Source organism: Staurois parvus, unplaced genomic scaffold, assembly GCF_062004578.1.
Source record: "Staurois parvus isolate SC_StPar_1 unplaced genomic scaffold, SC_StPar_1.0 ptg000376l, whole genome shotgun sequence".
Taxonomy (NCBI): Eukaryota; Metazoa; Chordata; class Amphibia; order Anura; family Ranidae; genus Staurois; species Staurois parvus.
Window position 1 is genome coordinate 1372527 of NW_028318172.1, and position 25288 is coordinate 1397814.

The window sequence follows — 25288 nt, forward strand, 5'->3', positions numbered from 1 at the left end:
GTTTTGGTGTGCAAAAACAAAAAGATGCATGGTAAGAATTTGTGGTGTACCGAAATGAAAATTCTGGTGCCAAAACCGAAAATTCAAAATGCACTTGGCCGAAAACCAAAATGCGCAGTTTTTAAAAATGAATATATATTTTTTGGGGAAAAAAATACACTATGATTAAAAAATATATATATATATATATATATATATATATATATATATATATATATATACACCCCAATTTTTTTGTAAAATATGAAAGATGTTACGGAGAGTAAATAGTAAAAAGGGAATGGCGGTACAGAGGCTGACAGAGCCAAAAGGTTGTGGCGGCCACCCAAGCACAGGTAGATGAGAGGGGTTTAATCACCTCCTGCACTCCTATAAAGTGCGACTAGGTAAAGGAAAACCAAATCCCAGTCAGAGGCAGTGTGAATAGCCCACAGGTGGTGGATAATAGGCTGGTATTTGCCATGAGGCAGCAGGCCTCCCAAATTAAATGCCTGATGCGTTGGCCATCTTGGACACACCCCTTGAACTGGAATTCTTATTTTAAACCACTTGCCCTTCCTGACCAGGCCGTTACGGCGCTGAGTTACTTTAACTGACAATTGCACGGTCATTCAACACTGCACCCAAATTAAATTTACGTCCTTTTTTTCCCCGCGAAGAGAGCTTTCTTTCTGTGGTATTTCATCGCCTGTGCGTTTTTTATTTTTTGCGCTATAAAAAATAAAATAAAAAAAACCCCAACAATTTTAGGAAAAAAAACACAATATTTTTGACTTTTTGCTATTAAACATGTCCAGTTAAAAAAAAATCTAATTTAGTCATAAATTTAGGCCAAAATGTACTCTGCTACATCTCTTGGCTAAAAAATAAAAAATCCCAATACGTGTAAACTAATTGGTTTACGTGAAAGTTTTAGTGTTCATATATGGCGTATATACACTGGGATTTTTTGAATTTTATTTTTACTAGTAATGGCGGCGATCAGCGACTTATAGAAGGACTGTGGTGGGCATTCTGACAATATGGGGGGGACTGACTTGGTCTCACTGACATCCCCAGTGACACTAATACAGTGATCGGTGCTAACGAAAAGCACTGACACTGTACTAATGGCACTGGGCAGGAAGGGGTTAACATGTTGGGCAATCAAAGGGTTAACTGTGTGCTGCTTTACTGTGTCAGTGCTTTCAACTGTAAGCACACTGCTTTGCATGGCACTGCTATGCAAAGCCATGCAAAGCAGTGTGCAGGAGCTGACAAGGAGGAAACTGTAGTTTACATACAGTTCTCTCCCTCAGGTCGGTAATGCTCCGCCATCACCGGCCGGGACCCAGTGATTGACAGCCGAGCCCACGCATAGCGGCACGGATAGGGTGCGCGCCGCCTACCCAGAAATGCTAAATCACACGCGTGATTTTGCGCACCTGTGCTGCCCTGTAGCAGTATTACTGCTATATGGTGGACGGGAAGCGGTTAAAATACTGAGTTGTTTAATACAGGATTACAAAAATCCATACATTTCTGAGAAATAAACTAAGGTTTTCTTCTGTATGAACAGCTTCTGAAATATGATCTGCACTTATTGGCAATAATAAAGCCTCTGTATGCACCTGAAGTACGAAGAAGCCGACAGTGCCAGCAGTGGACTGCCAGAAGAGGTGGGACTCTTCTGTGCAATCTTTGCACAGAGCAGGTAAGTATAATCTCTTAATAGCTCTCTAAATCCTCACAAAAAGCATTTGGCACTTTGTCCATACAATTGTGTGACCAGAAAACTAATAGGCCTCATGCACACTCGGCACAAAAAAAAAAAAAAAAAAAAATCACTCGTGCGTTTAGGAGAAGAGCGTTTCAGCAGAAAATACACCGGAGGTGCCCAAATGCTAGACCAGGGGTGGGCAAACTTTTTGACTTGAGGGCCGCAATGGGTTCATATATTGGACCCGGGGGCTGGACCAAGAGTAGATGAATGATGTGTATGTGTCATCCATAGTAAGTATAGTAATATTCCCCCATAGTAAGCATAGTAATTCATCCCCCATATAGTAATTCATCCCCCATAGTAATTCATCCCCCATATAGTAATTCATCCCCCATATAGTAATTCATCCCCCCATATAGTAATTCATCCCCCATAGCAATTCATCCCCCCTATAGTAATTCATCCCCCCTATAGTAATTCATCCCCCCTATAGTAATTCATCCCCCCATATAGTAATTCATCCCCCCTATAGTAATTCATCCCCCCTATAGTAATTCAGCCCCCCTATAGTAATTCATCCCCCATATAGTAATTCATCCCCCATATAGTAATTGATTCCCCATATTAATTCATCCCCCATATTAAGTTCCCAAGTCCCCCCTGTGTCAATTCACTTACCTTTGCTCCGCGCGTTCCTCTCGCAGTGTTCCCGCGCCGTTCCGGTGTAGCATGAAAATCTGTCTCCTATGAGGATCTGTCCCCCTCGACGTATCTGCGCATGTGCCAGTTTCAGGCATTAGCAGCCGATCGGCGATCTCCGGCACATGCGCAGATACGTCGAGGGGGACAGATCCTCATAGGAGACAGATTTTCATGCTACACCGGTCTTCAGGGCGGACTGTGAGAGGAGCCTAGCTCCGCGGGCCGGATTAAAAGGTCCGCCGGGCCGTATACAGCCCGTGGGCCGTAGTTTGCCCATTGCTGTGCTAGACACATTTAGAGCTTGAGCATTCATTCATCCCAATGGACAAAAAAAATTAATATTGTGGCCAAAGGAATGAACTCCCCACTCTTGATGTGCCTAAAGGCATTTGCAAAATGCGGATTTAGGTGTGTTTTTTACACTGCTTTTCTCCTGCCAGGACAGAGTTCTGAGGAGCTGGGAAAACACCCAGTTTGCATGGGGCCATAATCAAAAAGTTCTAATTCTTTCTTATACTAATACATTCAACTGTTTTGGTTGCTCTCATTGTAGATATATGCACATAGATATATATATATCTATCTATCCACACATATTTAGCATTTTTTTCCTGCCAGAAAACCACTCAAAAATGCTGTTCATAAGGGTCTTTTTTCTGCCTGTAAATGCGGAGCCTAAAATATGCCTCTAAACGTTCTAATGTGCATAGACACGGTTTCTACAGGCAAAACACCTGTAGAAGCAGTGTTTTTCTAAGCCAGGGGATCATGGGCCCTTAATGTGCAATCATGAAATAGCTTAGATCAGATTGCATTTTATAATCCATTTCTGCTAGAACATTTGTACAGGTTTGCAAACTTTCCAGCGAGTAGTATAGTAAAACAAGAGGGGAAGAGAAAACTCAGGATAATACTCTGAAGAAAACAAAAAGGGTTGATTTTATTAATCCCCAAAATGCTTGAGTAATTTTCAGTTTCTACTTCCGCAAGATCACCATCTTCAGCCATGACAACCAAAATGTAGGTGAAAAGTCACTCTTCCCCCTCCCCAGTCATTTACAGCCAAGAAATAAGCTTTAGGTAAACCAAAAAGATAAAATGTTAAGATAAAACATATTTTTACAATGTGGTTTAAAGAACCCGAAACAATTTTACCCATGTACAGCATTACAGACAATTATCAGTAGGCAGTTATTTTTTTTAGTTTGAACTGGTGGTCTTGCATCAGCTTTTTAATCAATTTAAAAAAATATATTAACAGACCTACAAAAACGTAGATGATATATTTCAGAGTGTACTGCCATACTGGACAGCAGCAAAAGCAAATGCAATCTTACAATACCAAGCATTTGAACATTACAGAAAAAACAGTTGTCAGACTTCTATAGACTGAACACACACATCTACCCACCAAGTGAGTCCTAGTTCACACCGAATGCCATTTCAAAGTGGTGCAATTTGGTTCAAAAGTGCAACTTCAAAGTAGCACGGATATAGACACAGCTGCAATTTCAGTGCCATTTACTTTACAGTTTATAAAAGTTAAGTTGCACTGAAGTGGTGAAAAAGTAATGCAGGAATTATTTTTCAAATTACACCCATGAAGATAGTGCCATAGAAATACGCAAGATGAGACTTCAGGTGCGATTTGTAAATAGCATGTTGCACCTTAAGTCGCAGCACTGTGAACCAAGGCTAAAGCTGGCCAAACACAATGTTTTTTTTGTTCAACCAATGGGTTGATTGCAAAAGAAAAAAAAAAAAAAAAAAAGGAGCCGATGTCCCCCATCCACAGGGTGGATTGGGGAATTGTTCCTGCTATTCTAATGTATTATGACAGCTGGTAGCCTTCCTCACCATCAAAATACAAAGACCACTGCTGGCAGCTATAGCCAGCAGCACTGATCATTTGGGAAGAACCTTCCCATACATTACATGGATCAAAATTGCCTGCTGGACAGGCTGAATTGTTATCCATGTATGGCCAGCTTAAATGAAAGTTATTAGTCAAGCAACTAATTTGCTTGACTAATAACTTTTTTTTTCCACCAGAGTTTCTAGGAAATTCAGTGGACACATTCTTCTTCTATACATCAATTTCTCAAAGGAAAACACTGAGTATTTCTCCCAACCATTGACCTACAGTAGGAGCCATCAACTTCCTTGTAATAAACATTGTACTGTTGGGAGCATCTATAGTATGGCAGTTCATGTGCATAAAATACATTTATCCCAGTAAACATGTAAAAAGGATCACATTGTAAAGACACAGTAAACACTGCAGTCAAAAGGTTAGAATGACACTATTCCAGTAACAGAATAACTCGGAGCATCTCCAAAGGCGATGGAGTGGAACACTCAGGTCCCTGCTACATTTGGCACAGATATAATCACTCCGTAGACCTATTTGAAGACAGGAATTTGGGTTTACTATAAGCTCTGTGAATAATGAATAACTGGGTCGGAGTGAGATAGTGACACTTCAGAGACTGCCAGCAATATCTCCTCCCACTGATCTTGGTCTCTCTTCAAGCAGCTTTTACTGGTTGAGGGTAATGAATTAGCTGTACAGTAAAAGGTGTTTAGTTGCTTATAGGAGAAATTAAATTACACTTTTGGTACTGCTTGCCCTGATCACAGTGCCAAACAGCATTGTAGGGACTCCCATTTATTGACTGATATTTTGTCCTGCTATTTTGCTATTAATGTATCGAGTGACATCATCAAGACCCAGGAGTTTAGCTCATTTGCTATTAAGTATAAAAAGGGCCATCTGACATATGCTTTAAGATATTTGCTTCTAAGGGCTCGTTCACATGTACAGCTAACATAGCTGCTACTATGAAAAGCAATCCACAGTGGATTGCTTTTCAGGGGCATTGCAAAACCCTAAAAATGCACATCACCTAGATGTGCACTGCACATGGTTGCAGGACAGTTGTGGTCCAGCACTGTTCACTTGAATGGTTTGCCTTCAGTGACGCGACACACCATTGAATTTTTGCAGCAGCCACAAAACAAGGCATGGCAGCCACAGCATGTGTACAGACCCGAGTGGCTGCATGTTTTGACCTTTAAAGTCAAATGAAAGTATGTGATGCAACGAGTGATGATAGAAAGTTAACTGTCCTCCAACCTATAGGGTGTTGTAATTGAGAAGCAGGAAAATACAGCCATAAGTTATAAGCCAAAAGACCCCCCCCCCCCCACCCCATGTTGTAATGGTAATGCAAATGTGGAAGGCTCATTCTGGGCACCTTTTTCTTACTACACAATTCTTTAAACACCACAGTAAACTATTTAAAATAGACAGGGGGAAAGTCAGCAGCTACAGTGTTTGCAAATGCTGAATTTCATTTTTTTCTAGTGACTGAAGTTCTTTTAAAAAACAAAACAAAAACAAAACAAACAAACAGCATACAGAAGGTTTTTGATCCTAATGCAGAGAACATTAACAGGATATGTACTTGGAGGAACATGAGTACATTTCAACACACTGTTAACAAAGCACATACACAACAAGTAGAGTGCACAGAGGGTTCTGTGCTATAGTAAAAGGAGAAATTTTCCACTTAGGCCTCCTGTAAAGTCCCATAAATACTTTCTGCTCCTGCCAGTGAAGTCCATCTAATGTAGCTTCCTGTGATGGTGTGGTAACAATGCTGCACTGCTCCTGACTTCAGGGCATCATTCCCACCCATGTAAGATGTTCCCATGTGCACTGCAGTGGGATAAAATAGTGTTGCAGGGGGTATGCCTCTTAAGATTGTAAGCTCCAAGGAGCAGGGCCCTCCTAACCCTCTTGAATTGAACTGTATCATTGCTGTATTGTCTCCCTTTATATATAAAGAGCGCTGAGCAAACTGTTGGCGCTACATAAATCCTGTATAATAATCATGGTCTCTGCTCATTCACAAGTCAATCATGAGTCAATCAGGACCTGGCCACAACTAGTCCCACCCGCTGCCTTCTGCACTGGCAGCACTGTGTTTTTGAAACCCTCTCACTTTGTGCTACGTCTGTGAGAAGAAGTGTATGTTAGCTATTTTTGTTCTTTTTTGGGGTTTTTTAATCACCACATAGGGATTAATACTTACTTAAACAGTCATTTAGGAGCCTTTAGACTGCATTCACAGCTGCCTATTGTGTTTCATTTTTTGCGCAACTGCATAGGGCAGCTCATTCACTTGAATGGGCTGCCTAACATGAGACAAACGTGCCAAAGTAACTCCTGCACATTTTTTGCAGTGAATATTAGGCATTATGGCAAACAACACTTGCCAGTTTGGGATGCCATTAAGACAATGTCACTACAAGCACGATGCAGGTTTTGGCACGTTTTTCCACACATTTCAGCGTGCGGTCATGGATTGTGATTGTGTGAAAGCAGCCTTAGTTTTATCTACAATTGTAGAAGTCTTCCCTGTAAATTAGGGGTGCATTAAAGAAAATCTTGCTTGCTAGAATTTTATTGCTTTTTGAAAGAAGTGCTTGTGACATATAATTCCAGCACATGAAAAAAGCAATATACATGCATTTACTATCAGTTTTAAAGAAAATGTAAACCCAATAGTCCAGATTTCGGATATGTGACTGCTATACCAAATACTAAAAAAGTATCTTGTTCTTTTTCTTCCTTTGTGTTCCTGCCAGTCCCTCTGCTTTCCTATTAAAAAGTGACCACACTAGGCATGAGAGCACAGTGTGGGCAGTGTTCTCGCTGTTCACTGGGAAGAACAGTGAACTGATGTTTTTCCACCCTCAATTCTCTATGCAGCAGAGGTTATGTGATCACCTATTAAAATAAATAAATAAATAAATAAGGTCTTTATATAGATGCATAAAGGTTTTGCTTTTTTTATTTTATATGGAATGGTTTATTATTTGCAATTTGACAAAATATCCTCTTCCCAAAAAAATATTACAACTGTAAAATAAACTCCAATGCAACGAAAACTGTTTGAAAAAGCTCTATACTCTATGTGAACTGGTCAAATCTTCTGAAAAAGCATTAAAGGTACAGAATATGAAAAAACTGATCGCACAGTTCTCAGTCTTCAGTGAGCAGAGAGCTGGCAACTCTGCTCTGCCCTTCAAGCGCTCACTGGAGCACAGAGTTATGGAGGGGCAGCAATGGCTGGCTCAGGCTCCTGGGTGGATCCCAACACTAAATCCGAACTAAATCCTCCTATCGTTTGCAGCCAAGGAAGCGGCTGTCTAAGGCCTTGTACACACCATGGTGCAGAGATGTACATTTTTCTGCACGTGTTCTGCAAGGGCACAAAAATAACTGTTCTCTATGTACCATGTTCACACCACAACACTAGTATCACATGCAGATTTTTTTCTGTGCAGGAATCTGTAAACGGATATCTCTGCAAGTGAAATCTGCTCGTTGGGTTTAATTCCGCTTTAGGGCTTGCTCACACCATGGTGCAGAGAGATGTTAGTTTTTCTGCACGAGCACAGCAAAATCAATTGTTCTCTATGTGCCCTGTTCATTCCACAACACAAATATCACATGCAGATTTTTTTTTCTGATGTGTAGAAAATGCATTAAAAAAGCGCACAAAAACTGATGTAAAGTGAAATTTGCGCGTCAGATTCCATCAGTATTTCTGCACATATGGTGCGAACAAGGCCTTAAAGTTGGGATTGCTCCAGAGCCTGGACCAGCTGAGTGAGGTCAGCCTCCTGTCATCTGAATACAGGTCACAGGCGAGCAGAACAAAGTGCATTCCTGCAAATCCCAGAAGGTCAAAAGAGCTTTTGCCTTACTTCGACTTTAATCCAATGATTTAAGTCCAGGCCTTTCAACCCATGTGTGGCTAGCTTAAGGCAAATAAAACTGTTCTAAGCATTCTATATATGATGAATTTGATTCCCTTCTGGATGACTGAAACATGAAAAACGTAAATAGTGCTGTGTCACGTACACTTAATAAAACCGCACACAATTACAGACAAGGTGAGTGTGGGACATGTTCTGACATGAATTCAGGATACCTTGATGCTCTGCTTACTGGTAACAAACAAATAGTAGAAAATCTCCACCTGGACTAGCCATTTGTCTGCAAGCTTTGGCCAATACTTCAGAGCCAAGCTAGTGGGATGGCATTTTCATAGCTGATTACAATGTTTTTACCCTAAAGAGAGGCTTAGACTAGGGTGTCAATGAAGTGCTCCCCTGCCATCTCCATATGAAAAGACTTGCAGCCTGATCCAATGCAAACACGTATGCTTGTACTGTTTTCACTTGAACATTAATTTAACCAATGGATCACATGATCTGGGAACTCGACAGTATCCTTTATTGCCATCAAGATAACATCTGTTAAAGATCCACCTTTACCACAAGTGCTGTAAAAGCAATCTCTGCTGATGGCAACAAAGAAATATCTGCTTGGAATTTGCGGTTTATAAATATTGAAAAATTATTCACTCTTCTAAGAACTATATTTTCTGCATACTTACCTTGGGCCAGCTTGGCTCAATTTAAGTATGTATACCATATATCCGTAGGGCCCCTGATGATAAACCACTGTGGTAACCCTCACTATAAGCAGTGACAGCCACGATCGTCAAATTTCTGTTTAAGTCAGGGATATGCAATTTATGTTGCCCAATGCCGGGACATGTAGTTCCAGGCGCCAGGCAGGTCGTTTTTTTTTTTGTTTGTTTTTTTTAACATTTATCCCTGCTGTGGGCAAGCAGCATGGCTTGTCAGTTGGAAGCACTCGGGCAGCTGAGCTGCCACCCGATTCCTTCCACACAGTGCACTAGTGTCACCCACCGGCAGACATGTCCGCTCTCCTGTCCTGACCTGGAAATGACATGTATGACGTCACGTTCGGGTCCCAATTGACAGATTTCCCCATCAAAGCCAGGAAAGAATGTATGTAATGCAGTACGATCTGCACTGCATTACATTCAATGGAGCGCAGGATCTTTTAGACAGTGGATGTCTCAGAGTGAACCTGTCATAAAAAATTATCACATCCATCCATTTAAAAAGGTAAGATCAAGTGCTCACAGATCTTTTTTGCAACTATGTATTGAAGAGGGTCTGACACTGGCTGTCAATTGGGAAGTGAGGAGCATACTGGCGGCTACAAATCAGTATACAGCACTCCATCATCATCAGAGAGGAGAGCAGATCAATTAAGTTGTCATGGGTTACTTTTTTGTAAATATGCATTTAAGAAATCAGGCACTGGATACATGACAGCTGTCAATTGGGAAGTGAGGAGCATATTGGCGGCTACAAACCAGTATAGAGTACTACATCCATCATCAGAGCGGAGATCAATGACAGATGAGTTTGCCCATGCCATGCAATGTATGCTATAGGGCAGTATCCCTGGGCACAGACATGCCCCATCTACCTGCTTGGCTCACCGTCCACCCCTGGCTGACAATCAGTCCTCCCTGGCCGGCCTTGGTCCCCGCTCTCCCCTGGGTGATCAGCCAGTAAATCCCCGTATGTTAATGAGCCCGCATCCCAAGCTCACGGATGCCATGCCCAAAAAAAGCCCCGTTAGCACAGAAGAAATGCGGATTTTTAGCAGCCGGTACTCCCCATCCCCAACACAAGGATGGCCACCTCCAACTTACCAAATCCCGTGCACAGGATTTATGAATGAAGCTTGGAGAGGAGGCCCCGCCCACCTGGCACACGTGACTCTCGCCAGGCTGCGGGCAGGGGAGGTGGTGGTGGTGGAAGATAGCGGGAGAAGGGGAGCTGTGCACCTGAAGGCACGCACCAAGCTCTCCTCAAGGTGAAACGTTCTAGACTCTGCTTGTCTCCTGTCTTGTGCAGAGTGTCAGCACACACTTGCCCCCACATTATTTCCACTCTCCAATTGCAAGCAGGCGAGTGGAAATTTCAAGGCCTGGGTTAAATAGTTTTTTTTTTTTATCAGTACAAGAACACTGTCATGAGTGACAAGTAGACTGGGACCCCAATTTAGTCCCTTGGAAATGGAATTTTTTCAAATATTTCCACACCCTTGTTAAATAGCAGTACAGTTGTTCACAGCATCCCCAGTGGCCCTCTGGATATCAGATAAGCATACTTACATCAAGCCAGGTAGGCCCACTGTACATCTGTGAAAAATGTATTTAATGGAGTCGTGCTTTAACCACTTCCTGCCCGGCCTATAGTAATATGACGGCCGGGCGAACACTTCGTCTCTCCGGGAGGGCGTCATATAACGTCCCTCCCGGATCGCAGTTTGCGCGTGCCCGCAGGGCCACGCTGTGGCGAGATCTGTCACCAACCATTTACCTCGGACCAATCACAGCAGGTCACATGACAGCTGTATACAATGGATGGCTTCCTTTCATGCCATCCATTGTATACAAGTGTGTCTAGCTGTGAATGGTCACAGCAATTACATGTACATGCTGGGCCAATCACAGCCCATCAGTGTCATGTGATTAGCCGTGGCCAATCACAACTAAATCACAACCAAAAAACTGAATGAATCGATTTAATTCAGTTAAATAGATTCATTCAGTTTTTTTTTGGTTGTGATTAGCTGTGATTGGCCACGGCTAATCACATGACACTGATGGGTTGTGATTTAATTCAGTTAAATGCTTGCTTATAGCAAAGAAATTCTTTGCTATAATCAAATTGTGTAAAAAAAAAAAAAAAATCATATACAGTCAGGTCCATAAATATTGGGACATCGACACAATTCAAACATTTTTGGCTCTATACACCACCACAATGGATTTGAAATGAAACGAACAAGATGTGCTTTAACTGCAGACTGTCAGCTTTAATTTGAGGGTATTTACATCCAAATCAGGTGAACGGTGTAGGAATTACAACAGTTTGCATATGTGCCTCCCACTTGTTAAGGGACCAAAAGTAATGGGACAATTGGCTTCTCAGCTGTTCCATGGCCAGATGTGTGTTATTCCCTCATTATCCCAATTACAATGAGCAGATAAAAGCTCCAGAGTTCATTTCAAGTGTGCTATTTGCATTTGGAATCTGTTGCTGTCAACTCTTAAGATGAGATCCAAAGAGCTGTCACTATCAGTGAAGCAAGCCATCATTAGGCTGAAAAAACAAAATAAACCCATCAGAGAGATAGCAAAAGCATTAGGCGTGGCCAAAACAACTGTTTGGAACATTCTTAAAAAGAAGGAACGCACCGGTGAGCTCAGCGACACCAAAAGACCCGGAAGACCACGGAACACAACTGTGGTGGATGACCAAAGAATTCTTTCCCTGGTGAAGAAAACACCCTTCACAACAGTTGGCCAGATCAAGAACACTCTCCAGGAGGTAGGTGTATGTGTGTCAAAGTCAACAATCAAGAGAAGACTTCACCAGAGTGAATACAGAGGGTTCACCACAAGATGTAAACCATTGGTGAGCCTCAAAAACAGGAAGGCCAGATTAGAGTTTGCCAAACAACATCTAAAAAAGCCTTCACAGTTCTGGAACAACATCCTATGGACAGATGAGACCAAGATCAACTTGTACCAGAGTGATGGGAAGAGAAGAGTATGGAGAAGGAAAGGAACTGCTCATGATCCTAAGCATACCACCTCCTCAGTGAAGCATGGTGATGGTAGTGTCATGGCGTGGGCATGTATGGCTGCCAATGGAACTGGTTCTCTTGTATTTATTGATGATGTGACTGCTGACAAAAGCAGCAGGATGAATTCTGAAGTGTTTCGGGCAACATTATTTGCTCATATTCAGCCAAATGCTTCAGAACTCACTGGACGCCGCTTCACAGTGCAGATGGACAATGACCCAAAGCATACTGCAAAAGCAACCAAAGAGTTTTTTAAGGGAAAGAAGTGGAATGTTTTGCAATGGCCAAGTCAATCACCTGACCTGAATCCGATTGAGCATGCATTTCACTTGCTGAAGACAAAACTGAAGGGAAAATGCCCCAAGAACAAGCAGGAACTGAAGACAGTTGCAGTAGAGGCCTGGCAGAGCATCACCAGGGATGAAACCCAGCGTCTGGTGATGTCTATGCGTTCCAGACTTCAGGCTGTAATTGACTGCAAAGGATTTACAACCGAGTATTAAAAAGTGAAAGTTTGATTTATGATTATTATTCTGTCCCATTACTTTTGGTCCCTTAAGTGGGAGGCACATATGCAAACTGTTGGAATTCCTACACCGTTCACCTGATTTGGATGTAAATACCCTCAAATTAAAGCTGACAGTCTGCAGTTAAAGCACATCTTGTTCATTTCATTTCAAATCCATTGTGGTGGTGTATAGAGCCAAAAATGTTTGAATTGTGTCGATGTCCCAATATTTATGGACCTGACTGTCTGTGTATATATATATATATATAAATAAATCTTTTTTTTTAATAATCCAGATTTTCCGATTTGCATATTACGTTGGATGTGGTGGGCTATCTCTGTTCTTTACCATTATTATATGATTCCTTATATATATATATATGTATATATGATCACTTCCCCAAAGTAGTACAATGTTACTATGGTAAAAATTATTTTTTTTTCGAACTGTCACCAGCCAGTGTCCCTGATCACTGCCACACCAGTTGTATGCTGGCACTGTACTGCACTGTTGACACGAAGTAAAAAAAAAAAAAAAATTTTAAATTGTGAAAATAATTTTTTTAATTTCTTCATTTTACAAAAAATAACAAAAAAATTACAACTTCAAAAAAAACTTGCCATGCCTCTTATGAAATACGTCAGACTGTCTACTTTGCAAAAAGGGGTCATTTCTGTACTGTTCTGCCATTTTTGGACCTCAAGAAATTAAGATTGGCTGGCAGTAGTTCGGGATTGATCAATTTTCAGATATATCCCATAGTTTGTGAACTCTAACTTTCCTACAGACTAAATAATAAATACTGATTTGGGTTATTTTCACCAAAGAAATGTAGCAGAATACATCTTGGCCTAAATTTATGAAGAACAATTATTGATTTGCAAACTTTTATAACAGAAACAAAGAACATGTTTTTTTTCGAAATTTTCGGTGAGTAGCCTCCCTAGCTGTCTGATTATGTCAGTATTTCTGTGCTCAAAGCGGTACTTTTTTTTTACATGGAAATATGTCATTTTTTTACTGTAGGCCTGTAATTTTTAGGAATAACTCACTGAAATCTTTCCGAACAAGAGTCTAGTAAACATCCCGGGTATGATAAAATTTGAAACACGAAATCATAAATTATAATTAAATCATAAAAAACAATATAATAAATTTAATTCAATAATATAATCAAACCAAAAACATTGAAATTTTAAATAGAGCGCCAAGTTCGCACATCACTGAGTAAAGTCGCAAAATCGTTTTCAGTGTCTGATGACGAATTTCCCCACAAATCATTATCACTCAATTCTGCAAGTGGTTCTGATTTACTATCACTGTTCTCTAGCTGGTCTAAAACTGCTTTTGACATAAAGGGACGCTTTTCGGACGCCATGGACTTTTCTCAGTTTCCAGGCAGAAAGAACAGTAAAAATGCAGGCAGGGCACAGGACAAAGCACTAGGGACAAAATGTATGTGAAATGGTTTGATACAGTAATGTTTTACTATGTGATTTTAGTGTATTGAGTGAATGTCACTTTTTGTCATTTTCAAATTTTCCACCATTCCATCCCCCGTACATCCCAGGGAATGGAACCCGGAAGACAGATGCCGGCATCGGCCGGAGGAGATGGCCGGGGACGCTGCAGGGGGGACATCACGGGAGCGAAGGACAAGGTAAGTGCAGAAGGGATCCCGGAGCAGCGCCGCATGGTAAGCCTGAGTGTAGCTCGGGGTTACTGCATGTGGTGCTGAAACTTTACCCCGAGCTACACTCAGGAATACCTCCAGGGAGGATAAATACCACCAAAAGAAAGCTCTAGTTGTGTTAACAAAATGATAAACTTTTAGTTTGGGTACTGTGTTGCATGACCGCGCAATTGTCATTCAAAGTGTGAGCACTGAAACCTGAAAATTTACCTGGGCAGGAAGGAGGTAAAAGTGCCTGGTATTGAAGTGGTTAAGTTCAAACATACATAATGTATGTCACTGCAATAGGATTATCCTTTGTTGTTTAATTAAGGATACACATACAAACATGGAATTCAGTTGTACAGTTAGAGATGCAAACTCCTCATTAGTGGAGCATATAGAAAATGAACATTTTATTCTCATGGCAGGATTCAAAGGACAAAACCGCAGAATATTTAAAAATCAAATACTGAAATAATTTCATTTAACATTTCCAGTTCTAGTTCTAAAAATATTTCAGTACAATAATAAATTAATTACTAGCAAATTCAATAAATTCATATTGACATCACAATTGTTTTCAAAATACTAACTTGGGAGTTTGGCAAAAAAATCTAGGATAAACAAAGAAATATGGCTAAATATGTTGTTTTATCTATTCCTTTAACATAAGCAGGTCACAGTTGTAGCCTCTCTGCCCTATAGGGTCCCATTATGCAGCTGCTAACAAATACCTACTGCAGCCCAATGCCTGTGTAAAGCATTCTTGGGCTGCTGACTGCTGGACTATAAAGATGCTTTCCCTGTCTGGGAAGCAGAGCAGCGATTTCTTTCTACTGTGCTCAAGGTAAAAAAATGTTTCTGGTGCTCCTAGGTCAATAGGAAGAGTTTAATTTCCAGATTTAGAAGGCAGACATCATCGCAGTCAATGGCAATTTCTGAGGAATAAGCTGCAGCCCATGTTTCACATTTCTTTACAGTGAACAGGAATTTTGAAATGGATTTATAAAGTGTTTAAGACTAACCACACAATATACTAGAAAAAGGTTTTTCCTTTACTTAGTCATTTATAGCTCCACGCGTACTAGGCTTCTGTATGGTCATGGCAAACTTGACAAATGCTAGCAACTCTTATTTTTAAGTGTAAGTTAACCTTTTGTTTTTTTTTCTCTTCTTCATTTTGTTACATCTGTTTATACACAAGTTTCCTATACCACTTATGAGTGTTAAGAATACCATTTTTATATTTAGAATTACGGTTTACTATTTCTTAATCTTTTGGGTCTAGTTTTAGGCTCTGTTCACATAGTGTGGAATCGCTATGATCTTTGCTGCAATTTCAAAACACGCTGTTAAAATGTCAAATAGCTCATCAGCGTGTTCAGGTGCCACTAATTTCAGTGGCACCTAAAAACAGAGTGATTCTGCCGTGATTATCAGGGGGAAAAAAAAAAAAGTAACTTCTTTTGGGCAGCACATGTCACACGGCAGAATCAGCCCGCAAATTTAGGTGCCATTGACATTTTAACCACTTGACCTCTGGAAGATTTACCCCCCTTCCTGGCCAGGCCATTTTTTGCGATATGGCGCTGTGTTCCTTTGACAATTGTGTACATAAATGAAATTTATGACTTTTTCCCTACAAATAGAGCTTGCTTTTGGTGGCATTGGATCACCTCTGCATTGTTTTTATTTTGCGTTATAAAAAAAAGACCAACAATTTTTGGGAAGAAAAAAACCCAAAAACATTTCTTCTTAATTTCTGCCATAAAACATTGAATAAAAAAAAAAAATCTAATTTCTTCATAAATTTAGGCCATAATGTATTCTGCTACACATTTTGGGTAAAAAAAAAACCCCAATAAGCATATTAGTTTGTGCAAGTTAAAGCATCTACAAACTATGGGACATATAGGGGATTTTATTTATTTTATATAGTAATGGCAATACAGTGATCAGTGCTAAAAATATGCACTTATACTATACTAATGACACTTGCTGGGAAGAGGTTAAACATCTGGGGTGTTCAAAGGGTTAACTGTGTGCCTATTTATGTGCTGTGTGTACATAAGGTGGTGCTTTTACTAGGGGAAGTGAAGGATTGTGTTCCCAGCTTGGCAGGGACACAAGATCCTTCACTCCGCAACTCAATTCGCTTCTGAAATTGCAGGAACATGAACAGAAACAAACATTACACATTATTAGTTTTCCTGTATGCTTTTTGGACAAGTTTACTATGCTGTACCATAAAATGTAAACAGATTTGTTCAGCATAATTCTACGTATTCTGTGTCTTATTCACTACCGATGGCCAATGCAGAGGATCTGTATCTATACTTGTATAGTATATGTATGGACATTGTACAGTGTCCGATTTCTTGCTTTGTATGCTGGGTAGGTCTCAGTATCTGTTCTTATTCTCTATATATTTGGATGTTATTTGCATGGACATTTCACACTATAATTTTTTCATGTCTTGAACACTGGGTGTAATTCTTGATGTCTGTCTTAGTCTGTGTTTGGGTGCTGAAGAACAAACCTCCTTTTGTCTTATACACTGGAAATAACATTCCTAATATATAGTAAACGTATTTAACATGTATGGACACTTCACAGAATGCGTTCTATTGTGCTGGACATAAGGACAATAACGCATGCCATTTATTTGGCTCTCATTACTACAGTAGTCACAATTACTGGTATTCTGCCCAAGAAAAATGAACCAATATAACTTTGCTTGGGTTAGGAAAGTTAGAGAAACACTGACGTATAATAATTAAATAATCTTATGTGGAAAAATTTAAAAAACTCAATCACTGGAGCTCCTTCTTATCCAATTTTCTTGCAATGCGACCATCAACATTAAAGTGGTTGTAAACCTCAGACATTAAATCTGAACAAAGCACATATTTATATAGTGCTTACTTGCCTCTCTCTAAAGCACTAAGGGGTTGATTTACTAAAACTGGAGTGCGCAAAATCTAATGCAGCTTTGCACAGAAACCAATCAGCTTCCAGGTTTTTTTTTGGCAAAGCTTAATTGAACAAGCTGACGTTAGAAGCGGATTGGCTACCATGAACAGCTGTACCGTATTTTGCACTCTCCAGTTTTAGCAAATCAACGCCTAAGCAGGGGCGGACTGACCATTTGGAAACTCAGGCATTGCCCGAGCGCCCAGGGTCAGTAGGGGGCCCCATGAGATGCCTCTGGTACCTTTTTCATAGGCTTTTTTGAGTTTGGGCAAGGACACAGGGGCCCCATGATCCCCTATTTCCCAGGGGCCCCATGAGTTGTCAGTCTGCCTCTGCGCCTAAGTGTCTTTTCTCTCTGCAATCTCCTTGCTCGGATATCTGCATGAGTCACTTCTGACAGGTTTTCCTGACACCAAGAGCTAAAAATCTTACAGGGGAGGGAGCTCCAGCACATAACCTTTGATTGACAGCCTCCACTCTGTACCTGTGTGTTATGTGAAGGGGATGTGCCCATTCCCTCAAATCAGCTCTCAGAGCTCTTGTACAGTGTAACTGCAGCCCCCACCCCTGCTTTGTGAGTCAGGGAAAAATACTTTACATCTGAGTTTTACAAGGATGTGCAGGACAGATGGCAGCAGGTAAACAGGTTCAACGTACGTAGGAGGATTTGCTTCACCTCTGTACCACCTGAGGCTGGTCATTTCATTGGCTATAGGTAAGGGTTTACAACCAATTTAAGCTCAACATTTCTGTTTATACATAAACAAGCATTCTCCAATATTCTGCGCATCAAACCATATTCTAACAACTAGACAAACTGCCAGGGCAGGAACAAAACACTTTTGTGTGTGACAGTTGGACAAAAATCTCAATGTAAAAAGAAACAAACAAGGGATTTTTATGCACTGCTGATGCCTCCTGATCGCTCTCTGATGCAACAAAAGTATAAAGAGAACAATAAAGCCCTGCTCACATCTATGGGTTTTGTACGTGATGTGTTAGAAAAAAAATTCTGCTAGCTGTGTTTCAGGTGTGGGTTTGCAGCAAGTGCATCTTGGCACCACAAGTTAAACACGCCAAAAAAGAGACGTAAATAGTCCCCCACTGGTAATCTAGGGAAAACATCAGCCAATAGCAACCAGAAAATTGTATACCAGGGTTAATAGCTACTCTAGTTACAGTAGTACTAGTAGTGTGGTAATAGCTGGTGGTGCTATGGATATAACATGAGTTGCCCAGGTCAGTGATTTTGGCACCATTATTGTGGCACAGGGCAAAAGAGCTTTCAATATCCCCTGCTTCAACCATATGGTGGCAAAGCTCAGACACTTCCAGGAAGTATGGAAGCGTTCTGCTTAACCATGTCTTCATACACTTTTAATGGTCTATCGCCATGCTGGACTGCTTCACTTGCCAACAGGAATGTTTAAGACAGAAACAGACAGGTGAGCTTTGGAACTATGAGGAAGGGCTAACATTTTGCCCAGTCAGAACAGCTTGACTTCAGGGAATAGTAATGGACACAAACCGCTATGGCACCCCCAAGCATCAGAAAAAGAGGTGTATTTTATAGTGCGGGAAAAGGGTATGTTTTAAGAAAGGTTTAGGGACTTTTTCTTTGCAGGAATAGCAGGTACAGCAGCAACTCAAATAGATGGGCCGCTGTGACCATGCAAACAAAGCAAGCAGGAAACACAGAGAAGTGAACCTACCCTTAGTTATAGCTTTCCTTTAATTACAAATGTCTTGACACAAAAGAAAGAAAATATCAAGCCGACCTAATGATTTGCAATGCTCAAAAGCTAAGTTGTTCCAATCGCTTGAACGACAAATTCACTCTACAAGTAAAAGCACACATAACCAGAATGTTATCTCTGATGCTGAATAGTTAATGTGCAAAATATCTGGAATCAAAAGTTTAGTTGAATAACTGTCATACCCACCTCAAAAAATCCCTTTATTTATTTAAAGATGCTGAGTTACTGCTGTGAATTAACAAGCTACAACATCCTAAAGCAGAAGAGAACTGTCAAACAAATGTCAGTTTTTTTAACAAAAATTTGTTAATTAGTTGGCATTGACCATTCACAAAGAAAGCTGACCTGCGATTTTTTCTTCTCATATTTGAAGTCTTCTTGCTCATTTTTCTCATCTTGGTTTGGTTCCCGAACATTTTTGTACCCCAGGCTGGGTATGACATATTCGACTCCTAAATCTAGATCTTTCATCTTCCTTTAGCATTGATTGCCTCTAGTGATGCAATGTTTGCAAAAACTTTGGAGAAAAAAAAAAAAACACAACTTTAATAAACAAGACTTTATTTAATTTTATTCTTACTAATCATTGAATAATGTAAAATATAACTAAAGTTTTGATTGAAGTGAGAAATTGTTAAAACTAATCAGTTTCTTATTTTTGCAGTCAACCATTAAAAAGGGAAATTTTTTCTTTACTTCCTGTATTGGAAACACATCAGGAAGCAAAAGGAAATATCCCCTTAGGGCTATACACCCCTATGGTCTATTTTAGTGCATAGGCTAGTGTTCGTTTTTGTGGGACGTGAAGAGTAGTGTGATTTGCTCTTTATTTAATACATTGTGCACTTACAAAGCACAGATCAGAAGTACAGGATACATAGTGAAATTACAATTTCACATGGCTGTCTCAAGACAGAGCGCATACAAGAGTAGTGACCTCCCGAAAAGTACGACACTGACAGGAACAATATGCAAAAAGACGTATATTCAGGGGGAGCTCAACCAGTGATACACAACAGGTCTCCAAAAAAGTATAACAGATAATGCAAACCATTCCTAGGCCTGACACCTCAGGCACATAGGAAACAATTATTTTCTAAGTGCCCTAGAGCATTGTTCCGAGTAGTAAAATGCAGGTCAGAGCATACAGTGTAAATGAAGGGCTGATTCAAACATCCTGTGGTGACTTTTTTTTTTTTGCACTGGATCAGTACAAGTCACAAGGGCAAAAGAAAACAGTTGTTTTTTATGTGCCCCATTCACCACAATGCCATGGCGATGTGCAGTGCAGTACAGAAAAATGCAGACATGCAACATTTCTCTCCCAGCACACTGGACAGGATGGCACTTAGTACACTTCCAATAAAGTCAGAGAAAAAAAAAGTAAACAGTTTACTGCTACACAATGGGAGGAGATTGACTAAAGCTGATGCACTCAGAATATGGTGCAACTGTGCATGGTAGCCAATCAGCTTCTATCTTCAGCTTGTTCAATTAAGCTTTGCCAATAAGGCTACGTTCACACTAGCCTTGTTAGCAAGCAAAACTATAAAGGGCTAATTTAGACACACAGCTGGTGTGTGGAGCAGTGGGATCACTGCAGTGCCAATGCGCCAATGATGGCACAATCACTCCGCTTCCTTTTAGTTTTGTTTTTTTAAACCAACTTTATAGAAATGTCACACTGCCACCTCACACTGCAATGAAAAAAGTACAGCTTGTTGTACTTTTTTTCACTGCATACCGTCCATACACCACTATGATGGCATTTTGCATTGTCCCTCTGGAATGCACCGGATATGAATAAACCCCAAGGGCTCATTCAAACAAGCACATTTTTCAGTACAGTGTAAGCAAAGTAGTATATTTTTGTGCTTCGGAATTACTGGTGCTACTTACAACTGCCCACAGACATGATGATATATGGTGGCTGTACACAGCACCAAGGACTACCAGGAACAAAAACATGCTACTGGAGAAAGAGCAAAACATTTTCAAGTGTTACATTTGTTTAAGATTTGTCAGTATTGCAATCATGTTTCATTTGAACACATATTCTTGGAAGCTTGTCTGATTTATAGAAACTGTTATGCCTTCAAACTGTACAAGCCTGGACTAGTCCTGAAGGATGCTAACCATACTGCAAGCCCACAGGAAGAGCACAGTCAATGCATACGTCTCTCTTTATTTCAATTAGAAAGAAGCTCATTTGATTTCTAGCTGCATATCGCTTGTTAAGAAAAGTGACATCATTGCCTGCTAAATGAGAATTGAGAGAACATAATGAGCAATGAGAGAAGCAAGAAAGGGGATGAACAACACACGACTGTGGGTAGGGACTTACTAAACAAGTTATCTAACAGTAATTAGTCACATTCAAGCTGGCCTTGCTCTGTAATGCTGACATCATGTCTTGTAGCTTATCTCAGCCACTTCTTCAATTCAAATGAGTCAAGAAGATACCCCATCATATAAATCACAAGTTGTTTTTGTGCCCTATTTGCAAATCTGTGTACATTGTGCAACTGGTGTCACACCCGTCACAATTTAAAGTGGTTCTAAAGTCTAAAAGTTTTTCCCCCTTTATGCATCCTGCACATTAAAGCAGAACTTTATTAGTCAACAATGACTATTTTAAGCTTTATACTGCTAGTATTAGTAAAAAGATAGGAGCTATATCAGATTTACTTGTTTTAAACTTTTTTTTTTTCAGTTGCTTCCTGGTTTTAATGCCTAGGCAAATTATGTCATACATCCCAGGAGTCTTCAGAAGGGGAGCAGGGGCTTTCTCAGTTAAGCACACCCGCCTGCCTGAGCTAAGGGCAGATGGATTCCAGGAAGTAATTAGTACATGAATCTTCTGCCCTTCTCAAGATGGCCACGACTAAAAATGCTAAGGGTGTTTTTCAAAGTGATTTCCCGGCAAACTAAATCAGAGACATGGATGGATATGGGAGCTTGCCTTAAATATTAATTAAATCAAGGTTTTCATTTTTGGTATTCCGGTGCAGTGGAGTTCCTCTTTAAATTTAAAAAAAAAACTCACTACCTGTCTTACTGATCTCCATCCTTAAAACACTTACCTGGTTTACCATGTCATCACTACCCTCAGGAGAAACTGAGGGCAGGGGGATCTGTAAGCACCTGCTGCTGTCATGTAAGGAGGGAGCAGGGGCATGGCCTACTGATGCTATTTGTGTCTATGGATGCACACAGCAAGGCACGGGAGTGTGCACACACAGATGTCTCCCTGACGCCCAGCTTGCCAAGAAGAAATCTAGAATAGGGAGAAGCTGATAGCGCTGGTAGGGGACTGCCAGAAGAAAAACCAAGTGACCTCTCTATGCAATATCGTTGCACTGAGCAAGTATTACCTATTCTTTTATTTTAAATATAAAACACACACACAGTGTGTTCAGAATATAATGAGAATGAAGTTCCTACGCTCAAGAAGAGCTCTGTGAAGGGAGAAGCTGACCAAGGTCACCATTGGGGTGGGGTGCCAGGCACACGTTAGAACACTGATCTGTTGCATTCCAGCCCTGTCAGAATCAAGACATTGTTTTGTTGTTTTCGTGACACCCTGTTTAATAGCCTTGTATTAAGGAAAATGCAATCTAGTTTGGAAGAGCAGTACGCGATAAAGGTTTGTGTGGAATTGGGTAAAAGTGCATTGAAAACTTTTGAAATGGTGAGAAAAGCTTATGGAAAATCTGTATTATCTCAAATCAATGGTCTTTTTTTCCCATTTGGAATTGTCCATAAGGAATTTGTACCTACTGGTCAAACTGTGAATCAAAGCTTTTATATGGAAGTTCTTGGTCGCTTGAGACAAAGTTTTTTTTGTGTGCGTACGGAGATCGGCTCAACTTGGATCCTTCATCATAGCAACACACCAAGTCATCGTGCTTTGGCAGTCAGAATGTTTGGCTGAAAAACATCAGGGTGCTTCCCCATCCACCCTACAACCACAACCTGGCTCCTTGCGACTTTTTCATATTAACAAAGATGAAGAAGGGTTTCCCCATCCACCCTACAACCACAACCTGGCTCCTTGCAATTTTTTCATATTAACAAAGATGAAGGGTTTGAAAGTACACCATTTTGGTAGTGTGGATAACTTCCAAAGAGCCACTACGCAGGATCGGAATGCCATCCTACTTTAAGACTTCCAGGGATGCGATAAAGAATTGAAAAATCACTGGGAGCATTGTGTACACTCACAAGGTGCATACTTTTAAGGAAGAAATGTTCAATTGTTGAACAAATTTTCAAAACATCATGGTCATTACTTTTTGGACACTTTGTGTATATACAGTCTTTAGCATCAACAAAAATGCATCTTACAAACTATCTCCCACCTATGCAAGATATAAACATCTCTAACCTTTATACCAACACAATGTCATTTGACATCTGTATTTACCCATCAGTACCACCAGTATCTTAAAGTGGCGTTCCAGACATTTTTGTGTTTATTAAAAGTCGGCAGCTACAACAATTGTAGCTGCTGACTTTTAATATACACACACTTACCTGCCCCAGGTACTAGCGATGTACTCACCCACGCAGTCCCTTCTGTCCTCCAGTGTTGGCATCTCTATTGCGGGCACCAGGCTGCGACACCTTGCGGCTTCACAGCCTGATGTCCACTGCACATGCGCGAATTGTGCCGCACCTCCTGATTGGTCCGGCAGTCTCCTGGGACCTGTGAAAAGTTCCCAGGAGACGGCAGGAGCAAGGAGGGGGCTGAACTTCCAGCTCACTTTGCCGCGGCAAACTGAGCCGGAAGTGGGAGCAGGTATATGTCAAAACCAGGTACCCGCTCCCCCCCAAAAGGTGCCAAATATGGCAGTGCGGTGGGAGGAGGCACATAAGAGGAGCTTCCACTTTTGAGTGCAACTCCACTTTAAAAAAATTAGATGCAAAAATGAAACAAGTATATGTGTCACACATGCAGAATCAAAAATGAAAAGATATGGCAAAACAAAAGTTCCAAGGGAAAAAAAAACAAGTGAAAACAGAAAATGAGAGCATCACCTACACTGGACAAAACATCCCCCCCCCCCTCCCTATACGGAGCTGAACAATCAGCTGAGGCCTGGAGAGCTTACATCTGAGGTCACCTTGTGCCATCCCGATTATCGCTCTAGCTGTCACGGCCACAGCCTCCTCACACCTAATGAAGAAGTCATCAGAACAGGGTGACACCTCCATGGTACCCTTCCCCCTGCACAGAGAGAAAGAATCTGGTCTGTGCAGCCTGTTACCAACCTAACACACAAGGTATCATGGCAGTGATCATGAACACCTACGTGTGATGTGTCTCCCCTACGCCCGATGAGCCACATACACAATGCGGCAGCCTCGCATCCCGAGCCTGTGTGCCATTCAGGCTGGAAGAGGCTCCAGCGAGCGTACCCCCTCCTTCTCTTCTATGGGAACAACACGCCCAGAGCGCCCCCTGGCGAGGAAGGAAAAAAAGGGAAGCAGAGCGGTACAGAAGAACAAAACATCGCTCGGCCCCGGCTCAGGTAACGGGCCCGGCTCCCTTCTGAGGCTCCAAGGTTCAGCTAGTCCCGGCTGTGTGGACTGTTCATGGCTGAGGGCCTTGTATATTACCTGTAACAGATTGTTGTGTGACCGTCATGGAGCTGTCCATGGTAATAATAGGGAGGTGCTGGGAGAAAAGAATAAAAGGCCCCTTCACTCTCACAGCCGCAATGTCACCCTTGCCTGCCCAGCCTGGAACATGACACCGAGATGCGTCACTCCCCTTCCTAACACTGCGTCTTCCATGGTTCTGTCACATCACTACAGGACAGCAGCTATGGTCACTAATGCTGGGACAGCTCTGTCATCCTCACAGCCGGTGAGGAAAGCTAAGGCCCCATTACCTGGCAGAGTACGACCGCAGCTAGCAGAGACTAGACAACTTCACAAGCTCCGCTCTTCACTCTTCCACTGCGGCTCTTCAACTCAGGAAAACAACCAGCCGGGCTGCGGGTCAGTCAGCGGAGAGATACACTGCGCATGCTCGTTAGCCGAGTAGGCCGGCAAAACCCCGGGGGGTGATGGGAAGGATAGTCTACCGGTATCGGCTGCCCAGCGGTACAGAATAGGCGACGTGACTTCATATCCCAGAATGCAGCGCAGGCGAGAGAGGCGTGACTGCACTGTCAAAGAAGGCAGAGGGCGTGTCGCGGCTCTGTGGTCGCGCCTCTAATGCGCGTGCTGCGGCAGCACTCTCTGGAACGTTCTGTTTGTACATCAAATCGAGGCCATTTTAGGCCTGGGTGTGACGAGGCGCTGCTATTGTGTCTCCAGGATATATGCAGTCTCTGGCAACAGAACCAGGGACAGCAGTTTGTGTCATTCTGTAGAATGAAGGTCGGTCTGATGGGTCATGTA

At 41.4% G+C, this 25288-nt stretch overlaps 1 protein-coding gene across 1 annotated transcript in view; it reads right to left on the bottom strand.

Moving 5' to 3' along the window:
• The window catches only part of ABCC5 (ATP binding cassette subfamily C member 5), a 125298-nt gene extending 100373 nt beyond the window's left edge, over window positions 1-24925 (bottom strand). The window contains exons 1-2 of the mRNA XM_089685461.1: window positions 24775-24925; window positions 19223-19394 (exon numbers count right to left, since the gene is read on the bottom strand). Of these exons, the coding sequence (XP_089541587.1) occupies window positions 19223-19348 (126 nt within the window). The 5' untranslated portion in view covers window positions 19349-19394; window positions 24775-24925. The remainder of the gene's footprint in view (window positions 1-19222; window positions 19395-24774) is intronic.
• Window positions 24926-25288: the final 363 nt, after the last annotated feature.